The 26,160-nt window shown below is 42.0% G+C and overlaps 1 protein-coding gene across 12 annotated transcripts in view; it reads right to left on the bottom strand.

Moving 5' to 3' along the window:
* Positions 1-25,037, bottom strand: part of kmt2ca (lysine (K)-specific methyltransferase 2Ca) — a 351,109-nt gene extending 326,072 nt beyond the window's left edge. For all 12 annotated transcript variants that reach the window (XR_013499876.1, XM_078232154.1, XM_078232144.1 and 9 more), the window contains exon 1: positions 24,886-25,037. Coding sequence is in view for 11 of the 12 variants with exons in the window: in XM_078232154.1 (XP_078088280.1) it covers positions 24,886-25,037 (152 nt within the window). In the remaining variant the exon portion in view is untranslated. The remainder of the gene's footprint in view (positions 1-24,885) is intronic.
* Between the last annotated feature and the right edge of the window lie 1,123 nt (positions 25,038-26,160).

Below are 26,160 nucleotides of genomic sequence, written 5' to 3' on the forward strand. Positions count from 1 at the left end.
AAGGTTGTTATTTCCTCATTGCTAAGTTACTATCCCACCTATTTTTGTGTCATCTGCAAATTTGGCTACAGCCTTCTATTCCTGTATCCAAGTCATTAATATAGATTATAAATAGCTGGGGCCCAAGGATTGAATCCTGTGGCATCTCACTTGTTACTTCTTGCCATCCAGAAAAAAACCCATTTATCCCGACTCTCTGTCTTCCATCCATCAGCGAGTCACCTATCCAAGCTAATAAATTATCCCTAATCCCATGTGATCTAACCTTGTGAATTAACCTCTTTTGTGCCACCTTATCAGATGCCTTCCGGAAGTCCAGATATACTAAATCTACAGGATCCCCATTATTCACTTTGCTTGTTATTTCCTCAAAGAACGCTAGCAAATTGGTCAAACATGATTTGTCTTTCATAAAACCATGCTGACTCTGACGGATTGGGTTTTGACTTTCCAAATGTCCTGATATTGCTTCCTTGGTAATGGATTCTAACACTTTCCCAACAATAGATGTTAAACTAACTGATCTGTAATTTTCCACATTTTGCCTCCCTCCCTTTTTGAATAAAGGTGCTATATTATAATTTTTCCAATCCATTGGAACCTTTCCAGTGTCCAGGGAATTTTGGAATAGTGTAACCAATGGATCCACCATCTCCACCGCCACTTCTTTTAATACCCTAGGATGTAGGCCATCAGGGGATGTAGGCCCGGGGGACTTATCTGCCCTCAATCCCAATAGTTTGCTGAGTACCTTTTCCCTATCGATGTTGATTGTTCTAAGTTCTACCATTTTTATTACCTCTGACTTGGCCGTTGCTACAGGAATGGTACTAGTGTCCTCCACCGTGAAAACTGAGTCAAAGAATTGATTTAGCATCTCTGCTAATTCAGTGTTTCCCACTCTCTGGTTTCATTTTCCAAAGGACCAACATTCACCTTAGCCACTCTCTTCCCTTTTATATACCTATAGAAGCTTTTGCTATCCTTCTTGATATTTTGTGCTAGTTTTTTTTTGTAATTTGCCTTAACTCTTTTTATTACTATTTTAATATTCCTTTGTTTATGCTTGAAAGTTTCCCAATCTTCCAGCCTGCCATTGGCCTTTGCAATATGGTATACCTTAGTTTTTGCTTTATATTGTCCTTGACCTCCTTGTTTAGCCAAATTATCCAGTCAGTGGAAAAACAAGTGTTTACTAGAGAAAACAATGGGGCTATAGAAGGGGTAACTTCAATATGGGAGTGATAAGGAAATTGACACGTATCTGCAAAAGCCGATTCCATAGGAAGGATAACATCAAAGGGAAGGGGATTGTCCATGATCATTTCAAAAGGAAACCATCGAGGAAACAATGGAATTCTGGCCAGAAGCACAGAAACCAATTGTTAAGCTGCAATTAACCATTAATAGGCCATGTCACAAAAAGGACTCCAGCAGTCCTGTTGAGCAAGCAGTTGGTTACCATCTCTCAACTCCGCGAAACGTGCTTGATTTTTTAAAAAGTCTCCAATCAACTACTATCAAGCAGTCGAAGCATAGAAGCCCCATCATGCTTCAGCGTTATGCATTTCAAGGGTTTCTGTGTTGTCACCTCCAACCAGAAACTCATTGGGACTGAACTCCACCACAAAGGAAACACCCTCTGTACATCTGGCTTCTTGGGCTTGGGAAATCACATGAACTAATACTCATTCTTGTGCGGTAACTATGCACAGTTGTAAAACTCCTTTTTATATCTCCCCCTTTACTGTGTGTACATGTAGTGAAGTGGGAAATTGCAAACACCCTTCCCATTGTTTTGAATGTGAAATAAGCTAACCTTAAGTTAATCATAATGCGAGTTTGCTGCGAGTTATTAGTGAATTGGACCTCACAAACCGAGGTTTTGAGAAAACACACCACAGCGTACTTTTAAAAAGAATTTAAAACACCTTCTACCTAGAAACTGTTGATGAGTGGAAGTTAAATTTGCCTGTCTCTCTCCTGTCGGTAACATCCTACTATCATCGGCAAACTAAAATCCTCACTCCCACTTTGATTACCTAACATTCCACGATCAGTTGTCTCAGGCAACTCTGAAGTTTCCTTCCTAGATCCCTTTCACCTTGCTATTTCTCCTCCTGCTTTTAAAATGGGGTTGGTAGTATAGCGGTTACCTTACTCAATGAGTAATCCAGAGACACAGATTTAAATCCCACAATGGCAGCTGGGGAATTTAAATTCAGTTAATTAAAAATATTTGAAGTAAAAGGCCAGCGTCAGTAATAAAACTACCAGATTACTGTAAACACCCATTTAGTTCACCAGAAAATCCGCCATGCTTACCCAGTCTAGCCTACGAGTGACTTTAGACATGCAGCAATGTGGCTGGCTCTTAACTGCCCTCTGAAATAGCCTAACACGCCACTCAATTGTATAGGGATGAGCAATAATAAATGATGGCCTTGCAGGGGATTCCATGAAAGAATAAAAATTCCTCTCTGCACTTTTCTGCCTTATAGATTCCACATACCAGCATTAGTTTCTCCTCTGTGAAGCACTGCACGTATGTTCCATAATATGGTACTAAATTAAAGCAAGTTTTTGATGTACATTAAATTCACGACTCAAGAGCAAAGAATCTTGAAAGTTAAACTGAGGGTTTCAATTGCTAAATATTCAGATTTTCACCTAATCAAGCAAGTTCCACCACAACCTTTTTTTTTGTGAATATTACACATCATCTTTTGTCACAAGTGGCCAGTTGCAAAATTCAAGCTACGCAAATCGTTCACTGAGCATACTCTGTTTAAAGTTTAACAGTTCAAAATTATTCAACTTAAGAGTTCTTAGCAGCCCATGCAAATGCTCTGGGGACATGGTTTCAAATCCCACAGTGGCAACTGATGGAATTTAAATTCAATTAATTAATAAATCCAGAATTGAAAGCTAGTCTTAGTAATGGTGTCATGGATTGTTGGAAAAATCCCAACTGCTTCATCAATGACTTTCCCTCCATCATAAGGTTAGAAGTGGGGATGTTCGCTTATGATTGCACAATGTTCAGCACTATTTGCAACTCCTCAAGTATTGAAACAGTTTGTGTCCATTTGCAACAAGACCTGGACAATATCTGGCTTGGTTGATAAGTAGCAAGTAACATTCATGCCACATGGTTTGCTAGACCATTTCAGAGAGCAATTAAGAATTAGCCACATCGTTGTGTGCCTGGAGGCATATGAAGGAAAGACCAAGGAATGACCATCTCCAACAAGAGAGAACCTAACCATTTCCCCATGACATTCAATGACATTACTATCACTGAATTCCCCCGTGATCAACATCCAGGTGGTTACCATTAACCAGAAATGAAGATGGACCAGCCATATAAATACTATGGCTATATGAGCATGTCAGAGGCTTGGAATTCTGCGGTAACTAATCTCCTAACTCCCCAAAGCCTGTCCACCATCTACAAAGCACAAGTCAGGGGTGTTTTATTTAATTAATTCATGAGACATGGGCGTCACTGGTTGGCCAGCATTTGTCCATCCCTAGTTGCCCTTGGACTGAGTGGCTGGCTCAGCCATTTCAGAAGGCAGTTGAGAGTCAATCACATTGCTGTGGTCAGACCATGTAAGGACGACAGATTTCCTTCCTTAAAAGATATTAGCGAACCAAGCTGATGATTTTTTTCCGACAATTGACAATGGTTTCATGGTCATCAGTAGATTCTCAATTCTATATATTTTTTATTGAATTCAAATTCCATCATTTGCCGTGGACATTACTGAGTTTCTGCTAAGTTATCGAGCAATAATACTATGAGACCATTGCCTCCCCCATGGTGTGGTGGGACTCTCCACTTGCCTGGATGAGTGCAATTCTAACAACACTCAGCTTGACACCATCCAGGACAAAGAAATCCACTTGACTTGCACCCCATCAACCATCTTCCCCATTCAGTCCCTCCACCACTGATGCACAGCAGCAGCAGTATGCACCTTCGACAAGATGCACTGCAACAACTCACCAAGGCTGCTTCAACAGCACCTTCCATACACATGACCTCCGCCATCTCGAAGGACAGGGCAGCAGATGCACGAGAACACTATCACCTTCAGGTTCCCCTCCAAGCCACACACCATCCTGACTTAAAACTATATTGCTGCTCCTTCATGATCGCTGAGTCAAAATCTTGGAACTCCCTTCCTTAACAGCACTCTGGGTGCAACTTGTAGAGAATAAGCTTGTGGTGAAACTAACTTGTATAAACTTTTAATCTTCTGTATCTATGGAATGGACTTTGTAGTGCAAGATGTTGTGGAAACCACCTATGTTTTTGAAATTCTCTTGAACTTCACAGTTTAGTGAGCACAAAGGATTTAAGAAAATAATATTCGATCATGGGATATGGGCGTTGCTGACTTGGTCAGCATTTGTTGTCCAACCCTAATTGCCCTTGAGAAGGTGGTGGTGAGCTGCCTTTTTAAACCACTGCAGCTCACCACCACCTCCTCAAGGGCAATTAGGGTTGGACAACAAATGCTGACCAAGTCAGCGACACCCATATCCCATGATCGAATATTATTTTCTTAAATCTTTTGTGCTCACTAAACTGTGAAGTTCAAGAGAACTTCAAAAACATCTTGCACTACAAAGTCCATTCCATAGATACGGAAGATTAAAAGTTTATACAAGTTAGTTTCACCACAAGCTTATTCTCTATAAGTTGCCTTACTTTTAGAAATTGAATCCTCATTGCCTAAAGTTTCATTGCTCTGCACATCTTATAACACTGTGAACTTTAATAAAATAGTTACTGTACATTTTCGGAAGGTTCCCAGTCGGAAAGTAAAATGGATCTGTTCTCATTCTCAGCCTATTATCTGTATTTTGTGATTAGGAGCCCTTGTTCAAGATTCTCTTACGGTTAACACGCAGGTTCAGCCAGCAGTTAGGAAGGCAAATGCAATGTTAGCATTCATGTCGAGAGAGCTAGAATACAACAGCAGGGATGTACTTCTGAGGCAGTATAAGACTTTGGTCAGACTCCATTTGGAGTATTGTGAGCAGTTTTGGGCCCCGTGTCTAAGGAAGGATGTGCTGGCCTTGGAAAGGGTCCAGAGGAGGTTCACAAGAATGATAAGAACATAAGAAATAGGAGCAGGAGCAGGCCATCTAGCCCCTCGAGACTGCCCCGCCATTCAATAAGATCATGGCTGATCTGAAGTGGATCAGTTCCACTTACCCGCCTGATCCCCACAACACCTAATTCCCATACTGATCAGGAATCCATCAATCCGTGATTTAAACATATTCAACGAGGTAGCCTCCACCACTTCAGTGGGCAGAGAATTCCAGAGATTCGCCACCCTCTGAGAGAAGAAGTTCCTCCTCAACTCTGTCCTAAACTGACTCCCCTTTATTTTGAGGCTGTGCTCTCTAGTTCTAGCTTCCTTTCTAAGTGGAAAGAAGCTCTCCACCTCTACCCTATCCAGCCCCTTCATTATCTTATAGGTCTCTACAAGATCCCCCCCTCAGCCTTCTAAATTCCAATGAGTACAAACCCAATCTGCTCAGTCTCTCCTCATAATCAACACCCCTCATCTCTGGTATCAACCTGGTGAACCTTCTCTGCACTCCCTCCAAGGCCAATATATCCTTCCGCAAATAAGGGGCCCAATACTGCACACAGTATTCCAGCTGCGGCCTCACCAATGCCCTGTACAGATGCAGCAAGACATCTCTGCTTTTATATTCTATCCCCCTTGCGATATAGGCCAACATCCCATTTGCCTTCTTGATCACCTGTTGCACCTGCAGACTGGGTTTTTGCGTCTCATGCACAAGGACCCCCAGGTCCCTTTGCACAGTAGCATGTTGTAATTTTTTTCCATTTAGATAATAATCCAATTTGCTATTATTTCCTCCAAAGTGAATAACCTCGCATTTGTCAACATTATACTCCATCTGCCAGATCCTCACCCACTCACTCAGCCTGTCCAAATCTCTCTGCAGACCTTCTACGCCCTCCACACGATTCACTTTTCCACTTATCTTTGTGTCATCTGCAAACTTTGTTACCCTACACTCAGTCCCCTCCTCCAGATCGTCTATATAAATGGTAAATAGTTGAGGCCCCAGTACCGATCCCTGCGGCACGCCACTAGTTACCATCCGCCAACCAGAAAAGCACCCATTTATTCCGACTCTCTGCTTCCTGTCGGATAGCCAATCCCCAATCCACGCTAACACCCTACCCCCAACTCCGTGTGACCCAATCTTCTTCAGCAATCTTTTGTGAGGCACCTTATCAAACGCCCTTTGGAAATCCAAAAACACCGCATCCACCGGTTCCCCTCCGTCAACCGCACTAGTCACATCTTCATAAAAATCCAACAAGTTCGTCAAGCACTACTTTCCCCTCATGAATCCATGCTGCGTCTGCTTAATCGAACCATTCTTATCCAGATGGCCTGCTAGTTCTTCTTTAATGATGGATTCCAGCATTTTCCCAACTACAGACGTTAAGCTAACCGGCCTGTAGCTACCCGCCTTTTGTCTATTTCCTTTTTTAAACAGCAGCGTAACATTTGTGGACTGGCTTTGAACAAATTTGCCTCCATGAGGCAAATTTACTTCTACTTTAAAAAGTGTGCTTCATTGGACGTACAGTGTTTTGGAATATCCTGAGGTTATGAGGGGAGCTATGCAAATGCAAGTCTGTCTACTTCTAATACCAAATATATCCACAGAATACGTGGACTTTACAACTACTCCTCAACAATTGCATTCTCAACCACTTAGAACCATCCCCAAACCCCGACCAATGTTACAAGGAAAACTGCATCAGAATCGATAGAGAAAACAGACACTCAGTTTACTTTCTCATTTTTTCTGAAAAATGAAATAATTTTTTAACCCTATTCAATTCTTTGCTCAATTGAAAATCATTCCTTTAAAAATGCTTCAATGTTATTTACTGCACTAGGTTTGGTTCTAAACATTAATGACAGAGGAGGGAATGATTTCTGATATGTAAAGCAGGCAGCATGGAAAATGACAATGGAGATGATCTATGGGACAATGTAGAATTGTTACTGATAAAGCTGAGGTTGAAATAATGAAAGAATTCTCCTTCATCACCCAAATGCACTAGAAAGTTAATCCAGATTCTCAGAATATCAATATTCTGACTAGATCGTCATTCTGAAACAGACAGCAAAATGCCCCAAGCTTGACACAGATCGCTGAGTGCAGTTCAGAGATATTAAGACTCACTGGAGAGACTGCATCAAGGTTACTAGAACTCTACAGAGTGCTCAAGAAGATTGGGCTGGGAAAAGGGACAATGGTTTTGACAACATGCAAGAGAAAACTACAGTAATGGATTGAAGTGAGGGCTCCCAAGGCTACATTTTGTTACTCATCTTGCTTCTAAGTCAAGGATCACATCATGATGATGATATTTTGACTGATCAGTTGGCTGGACATCTGGCTAGTGATGCAGAGCAACCAAATGCATAGGTTCAATTCCTGTCCCAGCTGGAGTTATTCATGAAGGCCTGCCTTCTCAACCTCACCCCTTGCCTGAGGTATGGTGATCCTCAGGTCAAAATCGCCAGCAGTCAGACCTCTCCCTCAAGGAGGAGAGCAACATATTGTCGTCCTGCACTATGGCAACTTTACCTTTTACTTCTCTATGGTGTTGACTGCAGGACAGTAGCATAAGTAAGTTTATTTATTAGTCACAAGTAGGTTTACATTAACACTGCAATGAAGTTACGAAACAAGAGTTGGCATGCTTCTGGAACATGATGAGTGAAGCGGATATTAGGTAACAGCTGAGAAGACAGAATGACCAACACCACAGTAATTCAGCAAGTGTTGGCAAAATGGTCAAAAGGTATGTGTTTTCTAAGTTATGATCAGTACTCTGGAGACTGACGAGATGGATGACAACTGAAAAAGCCAAAGCAGAGTTGTTGGAAACAGAAAGACTCGAATGAATGAGTGACAAGAATGAGAACAGCCAGAAGTCTAAACACAGTAATTAATGGAAGCACCCTTTCTCAAATTTAAATACTCACCAAATTCCCATCCACATGAAACACACAATTCTCCAATAAAGCAGGAAAGCCAGAAATCCTTTTCAACTCCTTTCTTTCCTACTGTTGAAACCAGCCAGAGATGTACACTGATTCTTTTTTTTTCCTCCCCTCAATGTTTTTCTCCTCTTTTGGGCAGTAATTCACCTTCATTTGGTTTCACATCTGTCTGGTATTCGAATCACATTTTCTCTTCCTCACCCAGGATGCAAAGTCCAAAGTGTGACCCTTCAGATAGACAGGTTGATACCAGCTAAACAGCTTTTGGACTGAACTTATCTAATCTTTGTTTTTAATACTTCCATGGCATAGATGGAAGGTTGGCTAGATAACAGGAAACTAAGGGTAGCCATAAATGGGTCTTTTTCTGGTTGAAAAGATGTAACAAGCGGTTTGCTGCAGGGATTCGTGCTGGAGCATCAACTTCTCAGAATTAATATAAATGACTTAGATTAAGAGACAGAAGGTATGGTTGCTAAATTTGCTGATGATACAAAGATAGGTAGGAAAATAGGTGGTGAAGAGATTGAATAGGTTGGGACTTTATTCCCTGGAGCGTAGAAGATTGAGGGGAGATTTGATAGAGGTGTATAAGATTTTGATGGGTATAGATAGAGTGAATGCAAGCAGGCTTTTTCCGCTGAGGCTAGGGGAGAAAAAAACCAGAGGGCATGGGTTAAGGGTGAAAGGAGAAAAGTTTAAAGGGAATATTAGGGGGGGCTTCTTCACGCAGAGAGTGGTGGGAGTGTGGAATGAGCTGCCGGATAAAGTGGTAAATGCGGGGGTCACTTTTAACATTTAAGAAAAACTTGGACGGGTTCATGGATGAGAGGGGTGTGGAGGGATATGGTCCAAGTGCAGGTCAGTGGAACTAGGCATAAAATGGTTCGGCACAGACAAGAAGGGCCAAAAGGCCTGTTTCTGAGCTGTAATTTTCTATGGTTCTAAGAGGACAGAAGGAAGCTACAAGGGGATTATAAATAGTTAAGTGAGTGGGAAAAGATCTGGTAAATAGAGTATAGTATGGGAAATGTGGAATTGTCCATTTTGACAGGAAGAATAAAAAAGGATATGCATGGTGAGAAATTGCAGAGCTCAGAGATTCAGAGGGATCAGGGTGCCCTAGTGCACGAATCACAAAAGGCTAGTATGCAAGTACAGCTAGTAATTAGGAAAGTTAATACAATGTTATTGTTTGTGAGGGGAATTGACACAAAAATAGGGAGGTTATGCTTCAGTTGTACAGGACACTGGTGAGATTGTGGCCGGAATTCTCCAATGTCAGCGAGAACAAAGAATTTGGCACTCAGCCAAAACTCCATTCACTGCAGAGAGACCAGAGAATCTCAGCAGTGGGCGAGAATTCCAGCCTATATCTACAGTACTGAACACAGCACTGGTCACCTTATTTAAGGAAACATGTTAATACATTTGAAGGTTTACTAAACTAATACCTGGAATGTGTGGGTTGTCTAATGAGGATAGGTTAGACAGGTTCGTATCTGCTAGAGTTCAGAAGAGTAAGAGGCAACATGACTGAAACATAAGATGCTGAGGGATCCTGACAGGATTGATGTGGTGAAGATGAATCCCAAGCTCGGATTCACTATTTAAAATAAAGGGTAACCCATTTAAGACAAGAGATGAGAACAATTTTCTTTCTCTCAGGGGGTAATGTCTTTGGAACTCCCTCCCAAGGGCAGCACGGTGGCACATTGGTTAGCACTGCAGCTTCACAGTTCCAGGCACCCGGGTTCAATTCCTGCCATAGGTCACTGTCTGTGTGGAGTTTGTACATTCTCCCTGTGTCTGCATGGGTTTCCTCCGGGTACTCCAGTTTTCTCCCACAGTCACATTGGCTAGGTGCATTGGCCATGCTAAATTCACCCTCAGTGTACCCGAACAGGCACTGAGTGTGGCAACCAGGGGATTTTCACAGTAACTTCATTGCAGTGTTAATGTAAGCATTACTTGTGACATTAATAAATAAACTTTAAAATTTTAAACTTTCCTTAAAAGGCAGTGGAAGTAGAGTATTTGATTTTCAAGGCAGAGATGGACACAAATTCTTGATGCAACTGGGGATGAAACGTTAGCAGGTGGTTACGGGAGGTTATAGTGAGCTCAGCCAGGATCTTATTGAAGAGCAGATTCAAAGGGCAAGTGGCCTACTCCTGCTCCAACTCGTATGTTCATATGCATGCATGGCCTTGCCCCATCTTATTTCATCACCTCCTCCAGCCCTACAAACCTGTAATCTCTCTGCTCCTCTAATTCTGGCTTCCTGCCCATTTTAAATGCTCTGCTATTCGCATATGCCTAAACTCCTAAACTCTGGAATTCCTTCCCTCAGTCCATCTCTCGTCCTGTAAAATGTTTCTAAACTATAGCTTTTTGACTAATCTTTTGGTCACATCTTAAAATATCCTTATGTTCCTAAATTTGAGTTGATAAGGAGTTTCACAAAAGCATCAAGTTGTTTTACTACATTAAAGGTGCTATCTAAATACAAATAGTTGCTGTATTTGGTCGAAATTACTCAGCTGTTGATGGGATAAAGGACTTGAACAACCAGGAACCCTTGTCTTCACTTTTATTTGAATATACTCTCCCCAGCACAACTGGCTTATTACAAGTCAGATGTTCCATTAGCTAAGTCAAGATTTTACATCTAGCTGCATACCTGGTAGCTTCACCCTAAACTGTACAGGCACAAGACCTCCCAACTGCTAAAGAAGTTATGAGAATCCTTATAAAGTTTTATGGAAATGTATGGACTAATGCATTCATTTCAACTAAGCAGCAAGTTCAATATTTTGAAGAGTTGAGAATGGTCGACATTTTAAAATATTGCTCCTACATTACAATCAGCTTTTTTAAAATTAGCTCTTATCATTTGTAAAAGTGAAATTCAGTTTTCTTTTGTAAATGAAGCTCTGACTTTGAAGCCGAACCACAGCTACAGGAGTAATGAATAGAACTACACCTCAATCGTTACAAATATATGGAGAGTTAAAGTAAGCCACCAGTTAGCAGCAGATAAACACGACAAAGGAGGAAGGATGCACACCCTAGTCTGGACGTCACGTGGCCAAGATTCAGAACAAAAATTCACTTTTATTTTATCCAGAAACAGAATGTTTACAGCACAGGAGACCATTCAGCCCATTGTGTCAATGCTGGGTCTCTGAAGGAACAATTCACCAAGTGCCATCTTCCAAAGTTCTTCCCAGATAATAATTCAGGTCCCTCTTGAATGCTTCAGTTGAACCTGCCTCCATCACACTCAGGCAGTGCATCCCTGATTCTAACCACTCATTGTGTGTAAAGGTTTTTCTCATGTCGTCACTCCACCTCTGGCCAATTAGTTAAATCTCTGCCCTCTGGTTCTCAATTCTTCCACCAATGAGAACAGTTTCTCCCTATCTACTCTGTCCAAACCCTTCATGATTTTGACCACCTCTATCAAATTTCCTCTCAACCTTTTCTTCTGCAAGGAAAACATTTCCAATTTCTTCAATCTACCTACGTAACTGACGTTCCTCATCTCTGGAATGATCACATGAATCTTTCTTGCAATCCTCTCTATCTTCATATCCTTCCTAAAGTGAGGTGTCCGGTACTGTACGTAATACTTCAGTTGAAGCCAAACAAATGGTTTATCCACATTTAATATAACATCCTTACTCTTGTACTCTAGGCTCCTATTAATAAAGCCCAAAATTAATAGTTTCATATTAACAGTACCCTCAACCTGTCCTGCCACCTTCAATGATTTATGTATAATTATACTCAGCTCCTGCACCTTCTTTAGAATATCCTTCATTTTATATTGCCTCGCCATGTTCCACCAATCAAAATAAATCACTTCACACTTGTCGGCATTAAATTTCATCTGCCATTTGTCCGCCCATTCTGCCAACCTGTCTACCCCTTTTTGAAGGTCTACACTACCCTGCCCTCAAGTTCACAATCCTTCCAAATTGTGCACCATCTGCAAATTTTGAAATTGTGCCCTGCACACCAAGGTCTAGGTCATTTATATACATCAGGAAGTAGGGGGATCCCAACACTGACCACTAGGGAATTCCAATATAAACCTTCCCTCCAGTCTGAAAAACATCCATTAAACATTACGCTGTTTCCTGCCTCTCAGCTGATTTCATATCCATGTTGCTATTGTCCCTTTAATTCCACAAGCTCTAACTTTGCTGTTGTGCAGCATTTCATCAACTGCTTATGTTTGATTTTATTCTATGAAACACCTTTTTTATTGCATTAGACTTATCTCATTTTTTTAAAAGATGCACTGCATTATAGAACATGCAGACAAAATTCAAAATGAAAAACACCTACATCTACAAGTCATAACCACCAAACCAAAATATGATTCAGAAACCGCTTCCTGAAATAGTCAATATATTGAAAAACAACTGTCTTCTTCTGGTACAAAAAGGATTGCATTCAGCAACCATTTTAAACTTTCACACTGGATGAAAACATTCTCCATAAAAGAAACACAATAAACTGTATGCAGCATGTATACTTGAAACTTGCAGTGACAAAATAACTTTGCAGCAAAAAAAATCTACAGTCATACCCCATCCCCAGCCAGTGCACTAGAACTTATCCTCATGATCCTACTAAAGGGAAAGGGAGAGAGAGAGAAAACACACTGCTGGCGAAAATAGTGCCGACCCGAATGGCTGAGTGAAAATCCTGGCATGGATTCTGTTTTAGGATCTGGATTCAAAAACTGATACTTGCCAACAGTGACTTCGAACAAATCGAAACTTAACTCATTGCCCACTTTGGGATTTTTTAAAATCTAAGCTCAGGTAAAGGAGTGGGAGAAAATAAATTGGTCCCTTGCCAATATGGGACTTCCAGGCGATAAAAAAACCCGCTAATCCTTGAGTAAAGCCTTCTTTCAGCACTATTGTTAATCACTAAACAAACAGCTAAAAGGAGCCTCTTTTTTATAAACAAGATTGCTGTGAGAAAAATCATAAAATTCCATTAACATGTAACATTTATTAGTTACGAGTATAACAGCAGGCCGAATTTCTGGACCATAAATTCCACTCAAACTGTCAAGTTGATGAGCAAAACAACAGGGTTCAATCACATGGTGCAGTGAGTCATCACATGCACTTACAAGATTTAGTCATTCATTTCCCAGGACATACTGCCAGATGATAATTCCATTTAGATGGGAGATCCAAAAGATACATCATTCAGGAGTTACACCCCACAAAAAATAAGATATTAAGATATCAAATAATACTACGAAAATACCAATATAACTGGAAAATTCTGCCAATCCACATAATCATCTCCTCCACACTCTTGTAGATAGATTAGAGAAGTTAGGACCATTTCCTTGAGGAGGAGACGGTTGAGAAGAGATGTGACGGAGGTATTCAAAATTACGAGCAGTCTGGAACAGCGTAGGTAGGGAATGAATGTTCCCATTGAAGGAAGGATTGAGAATGAGAGGACACAGATTTTTAAGTAATTGGTCAGAGAAGCTGTGGCAACATAGCAAGTGGTGCGGATCTGGAATGCACTGCCTGAATATGTGGTAGAGACAGGTTCAATCAAGACATTGAGGAGGGAATTGTATCATCTTAAAAGGAAGAATGTGCAAGGCTATGGGGAGAAAATGGGGAAGTATCACTAGGTAAACTATTCCTGTGGAGAGCTGGCACAGACATGACAGGCCGAATGGCCTCAATCTGTGCTACAGCAATTCTGTGATATTATCCAAATACATAGCATGTACAACACAGACAGGGACCATATTCAACCACTGATCCATGCCAGTGTTTATGTTCCATATGAGTCTTTTCCCAACCCTCTTTATCCAACCCCATCAGCACTACCTGCCTTCCCCTAAAATGTATCTATGCGAGTCAACCTTGTAGTAAGAATTCCACGTTCCAATCACTCTCTGGGTAAAGATTTTAGTGATTATCCTGTATTTATGATCCCTGGTTTTGGTCTCCACACATGAACATCTCTGTTTAACCCAATCAAATTCTTTCATAAAGACCTATATCAGGTCAGCGCACATTCTTTTAGGAGTAGCACAGTGGTTAGCACTACTGCCTCAAGGCTCGATTCCCAGCTTCTCTGTTTGGAGTTTGCACATTCTCCCAGTGTCAACGTGGGTTTCCTCCGGGTGCTCCAGTTTCCTCCCACAGTCTAAAGATGTGCGGGTTAAGTTGATTGGCCATGCTAAATTGCCCCTTAGTGTCCCGGGATAAGTAGATTGGAAGGATTAGTGGGGTAGATGTGTGGTTTTCTGGGATAGGGCCTGGGGTGGGATTGTTGTCATTGCAGACTCGATGGGCCGATTGACCTTCTTCTGCACTGTAGGATTTCTATTTCTATGATTCTTTTATCCTCAGAGAAAAGCTCCCAAGCCTCTTCAATCTTTATTGGTACGGATAAGCTCTCAGTTCTGGCATCATCCTTTAAGGTAGTCATGATGTGGAGATGCCGGCGTTGGACTGGGGTAAACACAGTAAGAAGTTTAACAACACCAGGTTAAAGTCCAACAGGTTTATTTGGTAGCAAAAGCCACACAAGCTTTCGAGGCTCTGAGCCCCTTCTTCAGGTGAGTGAGAATTCTGTTCACAAACAGAACTTATAAGACACAGACTCAATTTACATGAATAATGGTTGGAATGCGAATACTTACAACTAATCCAGTCTTTAAGAAACAAAACAATGGGAGTGGAGAGAGCATCAAGACAGGCTAAAAAGATGTGTATTGTCTCCAGACAAGACAGCCAGTGAAACTCTGCAGGTCCACGCAACTGTGGGAGTTACAAATAGTGTGACATAAATTCTGATTCTAGGATCGCATGATAAAGACTCAGGAGGAAAAAAGCAGAAATATTTATGTGAAATAGTGTGACATAAACCCAATATCCCGGTTGAGGCCGTCCTTGTGTGTGCGGAACCTGGCTATCAGTTTCTGCTCCGCGACTCTGCGCTGTCGTGTGTCGCGAAGGCCGCCTTGGAGAACGCTTACCCGAATATCAGAGGCCGAATGCCCGTGACCGCTGAAGTGCTCCCCAACAGGAAGAGAACAGTCTTGCCTGGTGATTGTCGAGCGGTGTTCATTCATCCGTTGTCGCAGCGTCTGCATAGTTTCCCCAATGTACCATGCCTCGGGACATCCTTTCTTGCAGCGTATCAGGTAGACAACGTTGGCCGAGTTGCAAGAGTATGTACCGTGTACCTGGTGGATGGTGTTCTCACGTGAGATGATGGCATCTGTGTCGATGATCCGGCACGTCTTGCAGAGGTTGCTGTGGCAGGGTTGTGTGGTGTCTTGGTCACTGTTCTCCTGAAGGCTGGGTAGTTTGCTGCGGACAATGGTCTGTTTGAGGTTGTGCGGTTGTTTGAAGGCAAGAAGTGGGGGTGTGGGGATGGCCTTGGCGAGATGTTCGTCTTCATCAATGACATGTTGAAGGCTCCGGAGGAGATGCCGTAGCTTCTCCGCTCCAGGGAAGTACTGGACAACGAAGGGTACTCTGTCCACTGTGTCCCGTGTTTGTCTTCTGAGGAGGTCGGTGCGGTTTTTCGCTGTGGCGCGTTGGAACTGTTGATCAATGAGTCTAGCGCCATATCCTGTTCTTATGAGGGCATCTTTCAGCGTCTGGAGGTGTCTGTTGCGATCCTCCTCATCCGAGCAGATCCTGTGTATACGGAGGGCTTGTCCGTAGGGGATGGCTTCTTTAACGTGTTTAGGGTGGAAGCTGGAGAAGTGGAGCATCGTGAGGTTATCCGTGGGCTTGCGGTACAGTGAGGTGCTGAGGTGACCGTCCTTAATGGAGATGCGCGTGTCCAAGAATGCAACCGATTCCGGAGAGTAGTCTATGGTGAGTCTGATGGTGGGATGGAACTTGTTGATGTCATCATAGAGTTGTTTCAGTGATTGTTCACCATGAGTCCAAAGGAAGAAAATGTCATCGATGTATCTAGTGTATAGCACCGGTTGAAGGTCCCGTGCGGTGAAGAAGTTCGAACAGGTTCGAACAAGACTTCTTCACCGCACGGGACCTTCAACCGGTGCTATACACTAGATACATCGATGACATTTTCTTCCTTTGGACTCATGGTGAACAATCACTGAAACAACTCTATGATGACATCAACAAGTTCCATCCCACCATCAGACTCACCATAGACTACTCTCCGGAATCGGTTGCATTCTTGGACACGCGCATCTCCATTAAGGACGGTCACCTCAGCACCTCACTGTACCGCAAGCCCACGGATAACCTCACGATGCTCCACTTCTCCAGCTTCCACCCTAAACACGTTAAAGAAGCCATCCCCTACGGACAAGCCCTCCGTATACACAGGATCTGCTCGGATGAGGAGGATCGCAACAGACACCTCCAGACGCTGAAAGATGCCCTCATAAGAACAGGATATGGCGCTAGACTCATTGATCAACAGTTCCAACGCGCCACAGCGAAAAACCGCACCGACCTCCTCAGAAGACAAACACGGGACACAGTGGACAGAGTACCCTTCGTTGTCCAGTACTTCCCCGGAGCGGAGAAGCTACGGCATCTCCTCCGGAGCCTTCAACATGTCATTGATGAAGACGAACATCTCGCCAAGGCCATCCCCACACCCCCACTTCTTGCCTTCAAACAACCGCACAACCTCAAACAGACCATTGTCCGCAGCAAACTACCCAGCCTTCAGGAGAACAGTGACCAAGACACCACACAACCCTGCCACAGCAACCTCTGCAAGACGTGCCGGATCATCGACACAGATGCCATCATCTCACGTGAGAACACCATCCACCAGGTACACGGTACATACTCTTGCAACTCGGCCAACGTTGTCTACCTGATACGCTGCAAGAAAGGATGTCCCGAGGCATGGTACATTGGGGAAACTATGCAGACGCTGCGACAACGGATGAATGAACACCGCTCGACAATCACCAGGCAAGACTGTTCTCTTCCTGTTGGGGAGCACTTCAGCGGTCACGGGCATTCGGCCTCTGATATTCGGGTAAGCGTTCTCCAAGGCGGCCTTCGCGACACACGACAGCGCAGAGTCGCGGAGCAGAAACTGATAGCCAGGTTCCGCACACACAAGGACGGCCTCAACCGGGATATTGGGTTTATGTCACACTATTTCACATAAATATTTCTGCTTTTTTCCTCCTGAGTCTTTATCATGCGATCCTAGAATCAGAATTTATGTCACACTATTTGTAACTCCCACAGTTGCGTGGACCTGCAGAGTTTCACTGGCTGTCTTGTCTGGAGACAATACACATCTTTTTAGCCTGTCTTGATGCTCTCTCCACTCCCATTGTTTTGTTTCTTAAAGACTGGATTAGTTGTAAGTATTCGCATTCCAACCATTATTCATGTAAATTGAGTCTGTGTCTTATAAGTTCTGTTTGTGAACAGAATTCCCACTCACCTGAAGAAGGGGCTCAGAGCCTCGAAAGCTTGTGTGGCTTTTGCTACCAAATAAACCTGTTGGACTTTAACCTGGTGTTGTTAAACTTCTTACTGTGATCATCCTTTAAACCATTTTTGCAGCACCTCTATATCCTTTTTAACAATATGATCAGAACTCTGTCTTGCTTCTCAGATGCTGCCACACCAGCTGAGTATTTCCAGTGTTTTCTGTTTTTACCATGTATCTAACTTGACTTGCTTGTGGCTGAAAATGGAAATTTAAAAATGCTATACTTGTCTGGACCATCAGTGAGTGGTACCACTGTGTGACTTTAAACTGAAAATATGCTATTTTGATTCCTAATATTCTTCACGTAGGTAAATGTGTGGTAACACATTTTGGTAGAAAGAATTAGGGCCTCAATACTCAGAGTCCAAATGAGGTGCAAGAGCAAGGCGATTTAGGAGTACAGATATAGACATAATTGAAAATAGCAACACAGGTAACAAATGCAAATGAAGCTCAAGTCCATTCCTAGAAAAATAGCATTGAAAAGCCGGGAAATAATGTCTGGACCATTGCTCCAGGAGCACAAGTTCAAGTCCTGCCACAGTGGCTGGGAGAATTTAAATTCAATTAAATAAATCTGGAATTTAAAAAGCTAGGCACAATAAAGATCATGGAACTCAGTTTGTTGTAAAAGGCCATTTGTTTCACAAACATCCTTTAAGGAAGGAAATCTGCCATCCTTACCCTGTCTGGCTTAGAAATAACTCCAGACAGGCAACAATATCTCTCAACTGTCTTCGGAAATGGCCTCGTAAGCCACTCTTGTTGCATCAAAACCACTTCAGCGAAGTTGTGGTTTAATCAGGTGTCTCACCACGATCACCTCAAAGGCAATTAGGAATGGGCAATAAATGCTGGCCTTGCCTGTGATACTTGCATCCCATGAATGAATTTAAAAAAAAACTTGGCTAGACCACACATGGAACACTTCCCATGCAAGATCACAGACCCAAAATGTTAACACTGTTACTTGCTGCACAGACGCTGTGAAACCTGCTGAGTATTTCTAGCTTTTTCTGTTTTTACTGCTGACTCCTCACATCCACAGTATTTTGCTTTTGTAGATATAGGACAAACCTTCTATTCAGCTGCTTATATCAAATTCAACTCTACTGCACACCAGAGTGGTATTTTCAGTTTGAATGAAAACTGCCAATTTAGTTCCAATTCAAGTCTGCACTAATTGCTAATTGTGTTAATTGGAATCAGGTTGAGTCTGTAGAAAAAATTCACTCACACAATCTGAGTTGGTTACAAACCCAGGCATCAGATATGAAAGAACAGCATTCAAACTTACTATCCCAGACTCCTCTTAACACTAATTCCAATCACAAGTATAAAAATCAAATAATTTAAGCTTTTCTCCAAAACATCGCCCGAAGTCAGCACTGCACAAGTATTTGAGAAGTTGAAGGGGCTTAAGATTAATAAAATGCCTATGGAAGACAGCAAATATCTTATAATAAAGGAGACCAAGGAGGAAACTTGCAGGGCACGGACTATTAAAATCTGGCTTTCATGTTATTGTGTTATTACGAAGGGTCATCGAGACTTGAAACATTGCCTCTATGCTGTCAGACCCGCTGAGATTTTCCAGCATTTTCTGTTTTTGTTCCATGTTATTATTGCCTTTTTTAAGGTTTGTACTCTCCTGCCCAGCATATAATTTCAAATATTTGCCCATTTTAGAGTAAAGAACTTGCTCTTATTGCACCTGCTTTAATTTTAAATGTACTTTTTCTAATTAAATTTCTTACCTACTATTCTCGCCTGCTTGAAAGTGAGACAAAGCAATATTATATTTTATAAGATTTGATCAGGTCTCCCTTTTTGCTGGATTTCAATCTTCAGTCCTTTCTCATAGTGCAGCTGGGATCAGTGTATTTGCTGTTTTTCTTGAACCCATCCAAAACATCCTTTTTCTCTCATGGTCTCTAAAAATTAAGACTGTACTCAATTATCATCTGACTACTTGTTGCTGTAGAATTATTTTAGTCAACTTCTCTTCTACTGTTCTGCCCTAGCATATTTTTAAAAATACTTTATGGCATTGTCTAGGCACAGAAGTCTGCTATTACTCCCCCAAACACTCTGCTACTTCAGTTCAATTGATTGGGAAAGAAATCCAAGGCTCTATTTCTGTGGTTATGTTTGCCATTAAGGAGTACTGGGCTAATGGAAAGATACTTGGTAGTGTGGATGAACAGAAGGATCTGGGTGTCCATGTGCATAGATCCCTGAAAGTTGGCACCCAGGTTGATAGGGTTGTTAAGAAGGCATATGGTGTGTTAGCTTTTATTGGTAGAGGGATTGAGTTTCGGAGCCATGAGGTCATGTTGCAACTGTACAAAACTCTGGTGCGGCCGCACTTGGAGTATTGCGTACAGTTCTGGTCGCCGCATTATAGGAAAGATGTGGAAGCGTTGGAAAGGGGCAGAGGAGATTTACCAGGATGTTGCCTGGTATGGTGGGAAGATCGTATGAGGAAAGGCTGAGGGACTTGAGGTTGTTTTCGTTAGAGAGAAGGTTAAGAGGTGACTTAATAGAGGCATACAAGATGATCAGAGGATTAGATAGGGTGGATAGTGAGAGCCTTTTTCCTCGGATGGTGATGGCTAACATGAGAGGACATAGCTTTAAATTGAGGGATGAGAAATATAGGACAGATGTTAGAGGTAGGTTCTTTACTCAGAGAGTAGTAAGGGCATGGAATGCCCTGCCTGCAGCAGTAGTGGACTCGTCAACATTAAGAGCATTCAAATGGTTATTGGATAAACATATGGATGATATTGGAATAGTGTAGATTGGTTTCACTGGTCGGTGCAACATCGAGGGCCGAAGGGCCTGTATTGCGCTGTTATGTTCTATCCCATGGTGCTTTTCAAACAAGAGGAGGGAGCTTTCCCCCCTGCAACACCAACAAGCAAAGCAGATTAACTGGCCATTCATCTTATTTGTGGATTTTGCTCACAAAATGGCTTCCACATTTACCCATCTAATGATGACCACGTTTTAAAATTATTCATTGTATATGAAATGCTTTGGAACATTCTGAAAGATGTGGTAAGGTGTTCCATGTATAAATACAAGTTCATCATTTGTGCAATACAAAGAACAAGGAAAATTACAGCACAGGAACAGGCCCTTTGGCCCTCCAAGCCTGCACCGACCATGCTGCCCGACTGAACTAAAATCCCCTACCCTTCCGGGGACCATATCTCTCTATTCCCATCCTATTCATGTATTTGTCAAGACGCCCCTTAAAAGTCACTACTGTATCCGCTTCCACTATCTCCCCCGGCAATGAGTTCCAGGCACCCAGTACTCTCTGTGTAAAAAATCTGCCTCATACATCTCCTTTAAACCTCGCACCTTAAACCTGTGCCCCCTAGTAACTGACTCTTCCACCCTGGGAAAAAGCTTCTGACTATCCACTCTGTCCATGCCTCTCATAATCTTGTAGACTTCTATCAGGTTGCCCCTCAACCTCTGTCATTCCAGTGAGAACAAACCAAGTTTCTCCAACCTCTCCTCATACCTAATGCCCTCCATACCAGGCAGCATCCTGGTAAATCTTTTCTGTACCCTCTCCGAAGCCTCCACATCCTTCTGGTAGTGTGGTGACCAGAATTGAACACTATATTCCAAGTGCGGCCTAACTAAGGTTCTATAAAGCTGCAACATGACTTGCCAATTTTTAAACTCAATGCCCCGGCCGATGAAGGCAAGCATGCCGTATGCCTTCTTGACTACCTTCTCCACCTGCGTTGCCACTGTGTACCTGTACACCCAGATCACTTTGCCTATCAATACTCTTAAGGGTTCTGCCATCTAGCATACCTGACATCTAGAACTAGTTACGTTACTGAACAGCTAAATTTCAATCTAAAATCTTGTGCACATTTCTTTGCTAATCCTCTTGTACTATTTTCTTTATTTTAATATTGTGACCAAACTTTGACGTGACTCCAGAATCCAAATTTGTGTTGATTATAAGCAAAAGGGAAATAGCATTGTTAAGAGGATTCTACTCCCACCCCACCACATCTACAGTGTCATTAAAACTCCCCTTGGTGCATTCCTTATTTAGCTCTCTGCTTTTTAAAAAAAGGTTTGCATTTATATCGCGCCTTTCAAGACTTCATGATGTCCCAAAGTGACTTACAGCCAAGGTACTTTTTGCAGTGTACACGGTAGTAATGTAGCAAAAATGCACACAACAAGCACCCACAAACAGCAGTGAGATAATGACCAGTTGTACTGACTTAAGGAAGTTGATATTGAGTGACAATATTAACCAGAGCACTCTGCTCTTCTTTGAAATAGCACCTTGTGGTCTTTTGGGTCCTCTTGGGAGAGCCCTCAATGTCTCTCTCTAACATTTGCTGCACTAAAATCTCTGGAGTGAGACTTGAATCCATGACACTCTGACTTGAAGACTGGTGCCAACTGACACACCCAAATTATATTTTATCAGGAGCTTTCGGAAAAATTTGTTGAGCTGTATTACAGGAGGTTCTACTAGGTACTTTATCTGTAACAGCCTCAAAGTTAAGTGTCATAGTGAGTTTCTTATTAAGTTAGAGTAGATGCTATTATTTTAACATGTTACTGTTGCTTTTTGTACATAAATTCACTATGTTTGAGTCACTACTGTGGGATATAATCTTTGCTCAATGACTCTTCATTAAAAAATGCCCACCAATGTTCATCCTATTAATGTCAACCTTCTTCCTCCTCAAATCCTAGGAAAGGTGGGGTACCAGTGAAATGAAGTGACAGGTTGCATGGTTTGCCTTATGCTTAATCTCTGCAACCACATCAGTTCTTCCAAATCTTAGGATTCAGTACAACCTTCAGTCTTTCATGTTCAGACAAGGGATAATTTGTATCTAGTGTAATGTAAAATAAGCACCATAGTTACCTACAGAGAACTAGGTAGTTAAAGTGGTTATAAACAACACAGAAAGAATGCCAGACTCAACCTTCAAAAAAATTATCCTCATCTCCGTCTTAAATGGCAACTCCGTATTTTTAAACAGTGACCCCCCCGTACTCAAGGGTAGTACTATCTTCTCAAGGGAACATCCTTTCTACATCTACCCTGTCTAGACTCCTCAGGATCTTATATGTTTCAATCAAGTCGCCTCTTATTCTCCTAAATTCCAGTAGATAGCCTCTAGCCTCTCCAACCTTTCCTCATAAGACAACCTGTCAAATACAGGTGAATTATTGAAATACCAAAGCAGAACTGAAGAATGTTCTCAGAATCTGGCATAAAAGCACACTGCTAAGAACATCATAAAGGGGTCTCTGCTCTAGGCATACCACAAGTTAATACAAGCAGAGCACAGACAGTAGATTTAAAAACTAAGATAATGTTGCTTTGCCTAAACTTGATCTCAAAACTGTGTTTTTCCTAAATCAGGAGGAGAGATAAGTGCCGCAGGATTCCTAGACCTTGAGGGAGGGCATCCTCAATGTGAAGATGCGACTTTGTCTCCACAAGAACTGTGCAGTGGTCACTCCTACTGATACTGTCATGGACAGATTCATCTGCTGCAGGCAGATTGGTGAAGATGAAGTCAAGCATGTTTTTCCCTCTCATTGGTTCCCTCACCACCAGCTGCAGACCCAGTTGAACAGCTGTGTGTCCTTTAGGACCCGGCCAACTCTGTCGGTGGTGATATTACCGAGCCACCCTTGGTGATGGGACACCAAAAGTCCTCCACCCAGAGTAAATATTGCACTCTGAGCAACTTCCACCTGACTGTATACCACTGTGCTGCTGCCACCATTGCATGGTCTGAAGTGCTGGTGGGACAGGACATAAGAAATGGTGATGGCAGTATCTGGGACATAAGGTATAATTCCATGAGTATGACTATGTCAGGCTGTTGCTTGACTAGTCTGTGTGACATCTCTCCCACTTTTGGCCCAAGTCCCCAGATGTTAGTGAGGAGGACTTTTCAGGGTTGACAGGGCTGGGCCTGCCATTGTCTTTTTCAGTGCCTGGGTCGTTACTAGGTGGTCCATCTGGTCTCATTCCTTTTTATTTCCTTTGTAGCGGTTGAATACAGCTGAGTGGCTTGCTAGGCCATTTCAGAGGATATTTATCAAGCACATTTCTGTGGCTCTGGACACACATGTAGGCCATAATAGATAAGAACACTTTCCTTCCCTAAAGGACATTCGTGAAACAGTTGGATTTTTATGACAATAGTAATTAGATTTTTAATTTCGGATGTTTTATTGAGGTTAGATTTGAACCTGGGTCCCCAGAGCATTAACCTGGGTCTCTGGATTACTAATCCAGCAACAATACCACTGAGCCACCACCTCCTAATGTTACCATGTTAAAGGTGTTGTACAAGTTGTTATAGTAAAATATTATGACAGTTGTGAAGTTTTCCAAACAATGTACACTTCAAATGTTATGAAGGACCCACCATAACAGCTTGGTTGTGAGGAGGGAAATCAATGGTTACATTTACGTCACTGATGATGGCAATGTTAGAGCAACTTGGAAACAAACTGAATATCACGCTAACAGCTGGCAAAGCACAAATAGCTTTAAATAGGATTCCTCTTTATATTGTACCAATGCAACTAAACCTAGTCACAAGGTTGAAATATACTGCAATGAATACAGCAAACATTGCATAACTTATGAGAACAGGAGAGGGACACCAAGCAGAAGAAAGTCCTGAATATCAATTTTCTCCCTCTGAGGTGGTCACGGGTTTAGCTGTGCCTATTGAATGGTCTTTCTGCCCTTCAGCCATCATTTTCTGTGATAAAAAAATAAGACTTTCCTTCACCTTGCCCACCACACAAACTAATGCAAATAGTGTGCCATATGAAATCTAAGATCTACACAACGCAGGGCTCAAAACTATATGAATTGCTGAACAAAACGTGCCTCAGAGGAAACATTTTGCACTTGCCAAGAAGTGTATATGTTTATTTCCAAGGATAATTGTGAAATGGAGGGAGAACAAAAGACGCACTTGCACAACCAATTGGGATTTGATGTTCTGCCAACCCAGTCCATTCCAAGAACCAATAAGGTACAACTAAGAAGAAAGTGCAAAAAAACAGTATGGGTCATGGTACTGATAAACTTTGAATACTAGTAGATTAAGAAAACAAGCAGACACCAAAATATCATTTGCCGCATTTGTAGAACACTTCAACATCACAGTACACACTGACTGCAAGTTGGTGACATTTTAACTCAAATGGTGTGTTTTACTTTGCAGATTTCACTTACTTCTTTTTCTTCTGTAGAGAAGTTGTGCCATCTTTGCGAGGTCGGCCCCGTGGTCGCTTGTCGTTACTTACTGGGCTACCAACAGGGGAAGCGGCAGAAAGAGGTGGCGGTCCTAGGTCAGAAGGCTCCACACTTTTGTCCTCTGATGACATTCTAAAAAGGATAAGAAATAAAATTTAGTCATTACATTCCAGTGAAGGAAACTCCATGAATGTCAACACAAAACCTAAAAGGAAAACTACATTAGGAGGCTAAGATGCTCCTGTGAACATTTTAGGCTTGAACACGATAAAATAGCCACATCTGCTCAGAAAATAGCCACGAGCCGCTAAGAAAAACATTTTTTAAATAATGAAGGGCTCCGTTGTTTCACTGCAGAATTTGACCATTTTGGCCAATCTTTTTCATATTCACCCATGGGCCTCGCTGGCTGGCCAGCAATTATTGCCCATCCCAGTTGCCTGAGGGCAGTTGAGAGCCAACCACACAGCAATGTTGGAGTCACATGTAGGCCAGACCAGGTAAGGACGGCAGATTTCCTTCCCTAAAGGACATTAGTGAACCAGATGGGATTTTCTGACAATCGACAATGGTTTCATGGTCATCAGTAGATTCTCAATTCCAGATAATTCAAGTAATTCAATTCAAGTAAGATAATGTCTGTTTCATATATTTATTTCTTTTAACATAGGGTGCCTGTTGGCAAACCAATCTGTCAAAGCAACTTTGCTCAAAACAAACTTAGAACGTAGAGACCAAAAATAATCAGCGCTGAATGAGTTGTAAAAGCACTGGAGTAAAATGAAGCTTTTTTAAAATCAGAGTGTAATTGCACAGTACATTTAGTTACTTCTTATACCTGGAGGATATTCAAAGTGGCCAACGTCACTGATTAATGTCATGGATTAGCGGCTGGCACAATATCTGAGATTTTAAAGCCTACTTGCCAACTATTCGAGAAAGATGACTAAGCAACATTGACTAACTGTGATAAATGGAGAAAGTATCAAATTAAATTATACCATAGTTTTCCCCATTTTGTGCAAAGTCCTTCTATGTCATAATCATATAAAACAACATTCTTCCATTTTGGTCTACTGATAATTTATAGAGGTTTACAGCATGAAAACAGGCCCTTCGGCCCAACTTGTCCATGCCGCCCCTTTTTTTAACCCCTAAGCTAGTCCCAATTGCCCGCATTTGGCCCATATCCCTCTATACCCATCTTACCCATGTAACTGTCCAAACACTTTTTAAAAGACAAAATTATACCCG

This window comes from Mustelus asterias, chromosome 2 (assembly GCF_964213995.1).
Source record: "Mustelus asterias chromosome 2, sMusAst1.hap1.1, whole genome shotgun sequence".
Classification (NCBI taxonomy): Eukaryota; Metazoa; Chordata; class Chondrichthyes; order Carcharhiniformes; family Triakidae; genus Mustelus; species Mustelus asterias.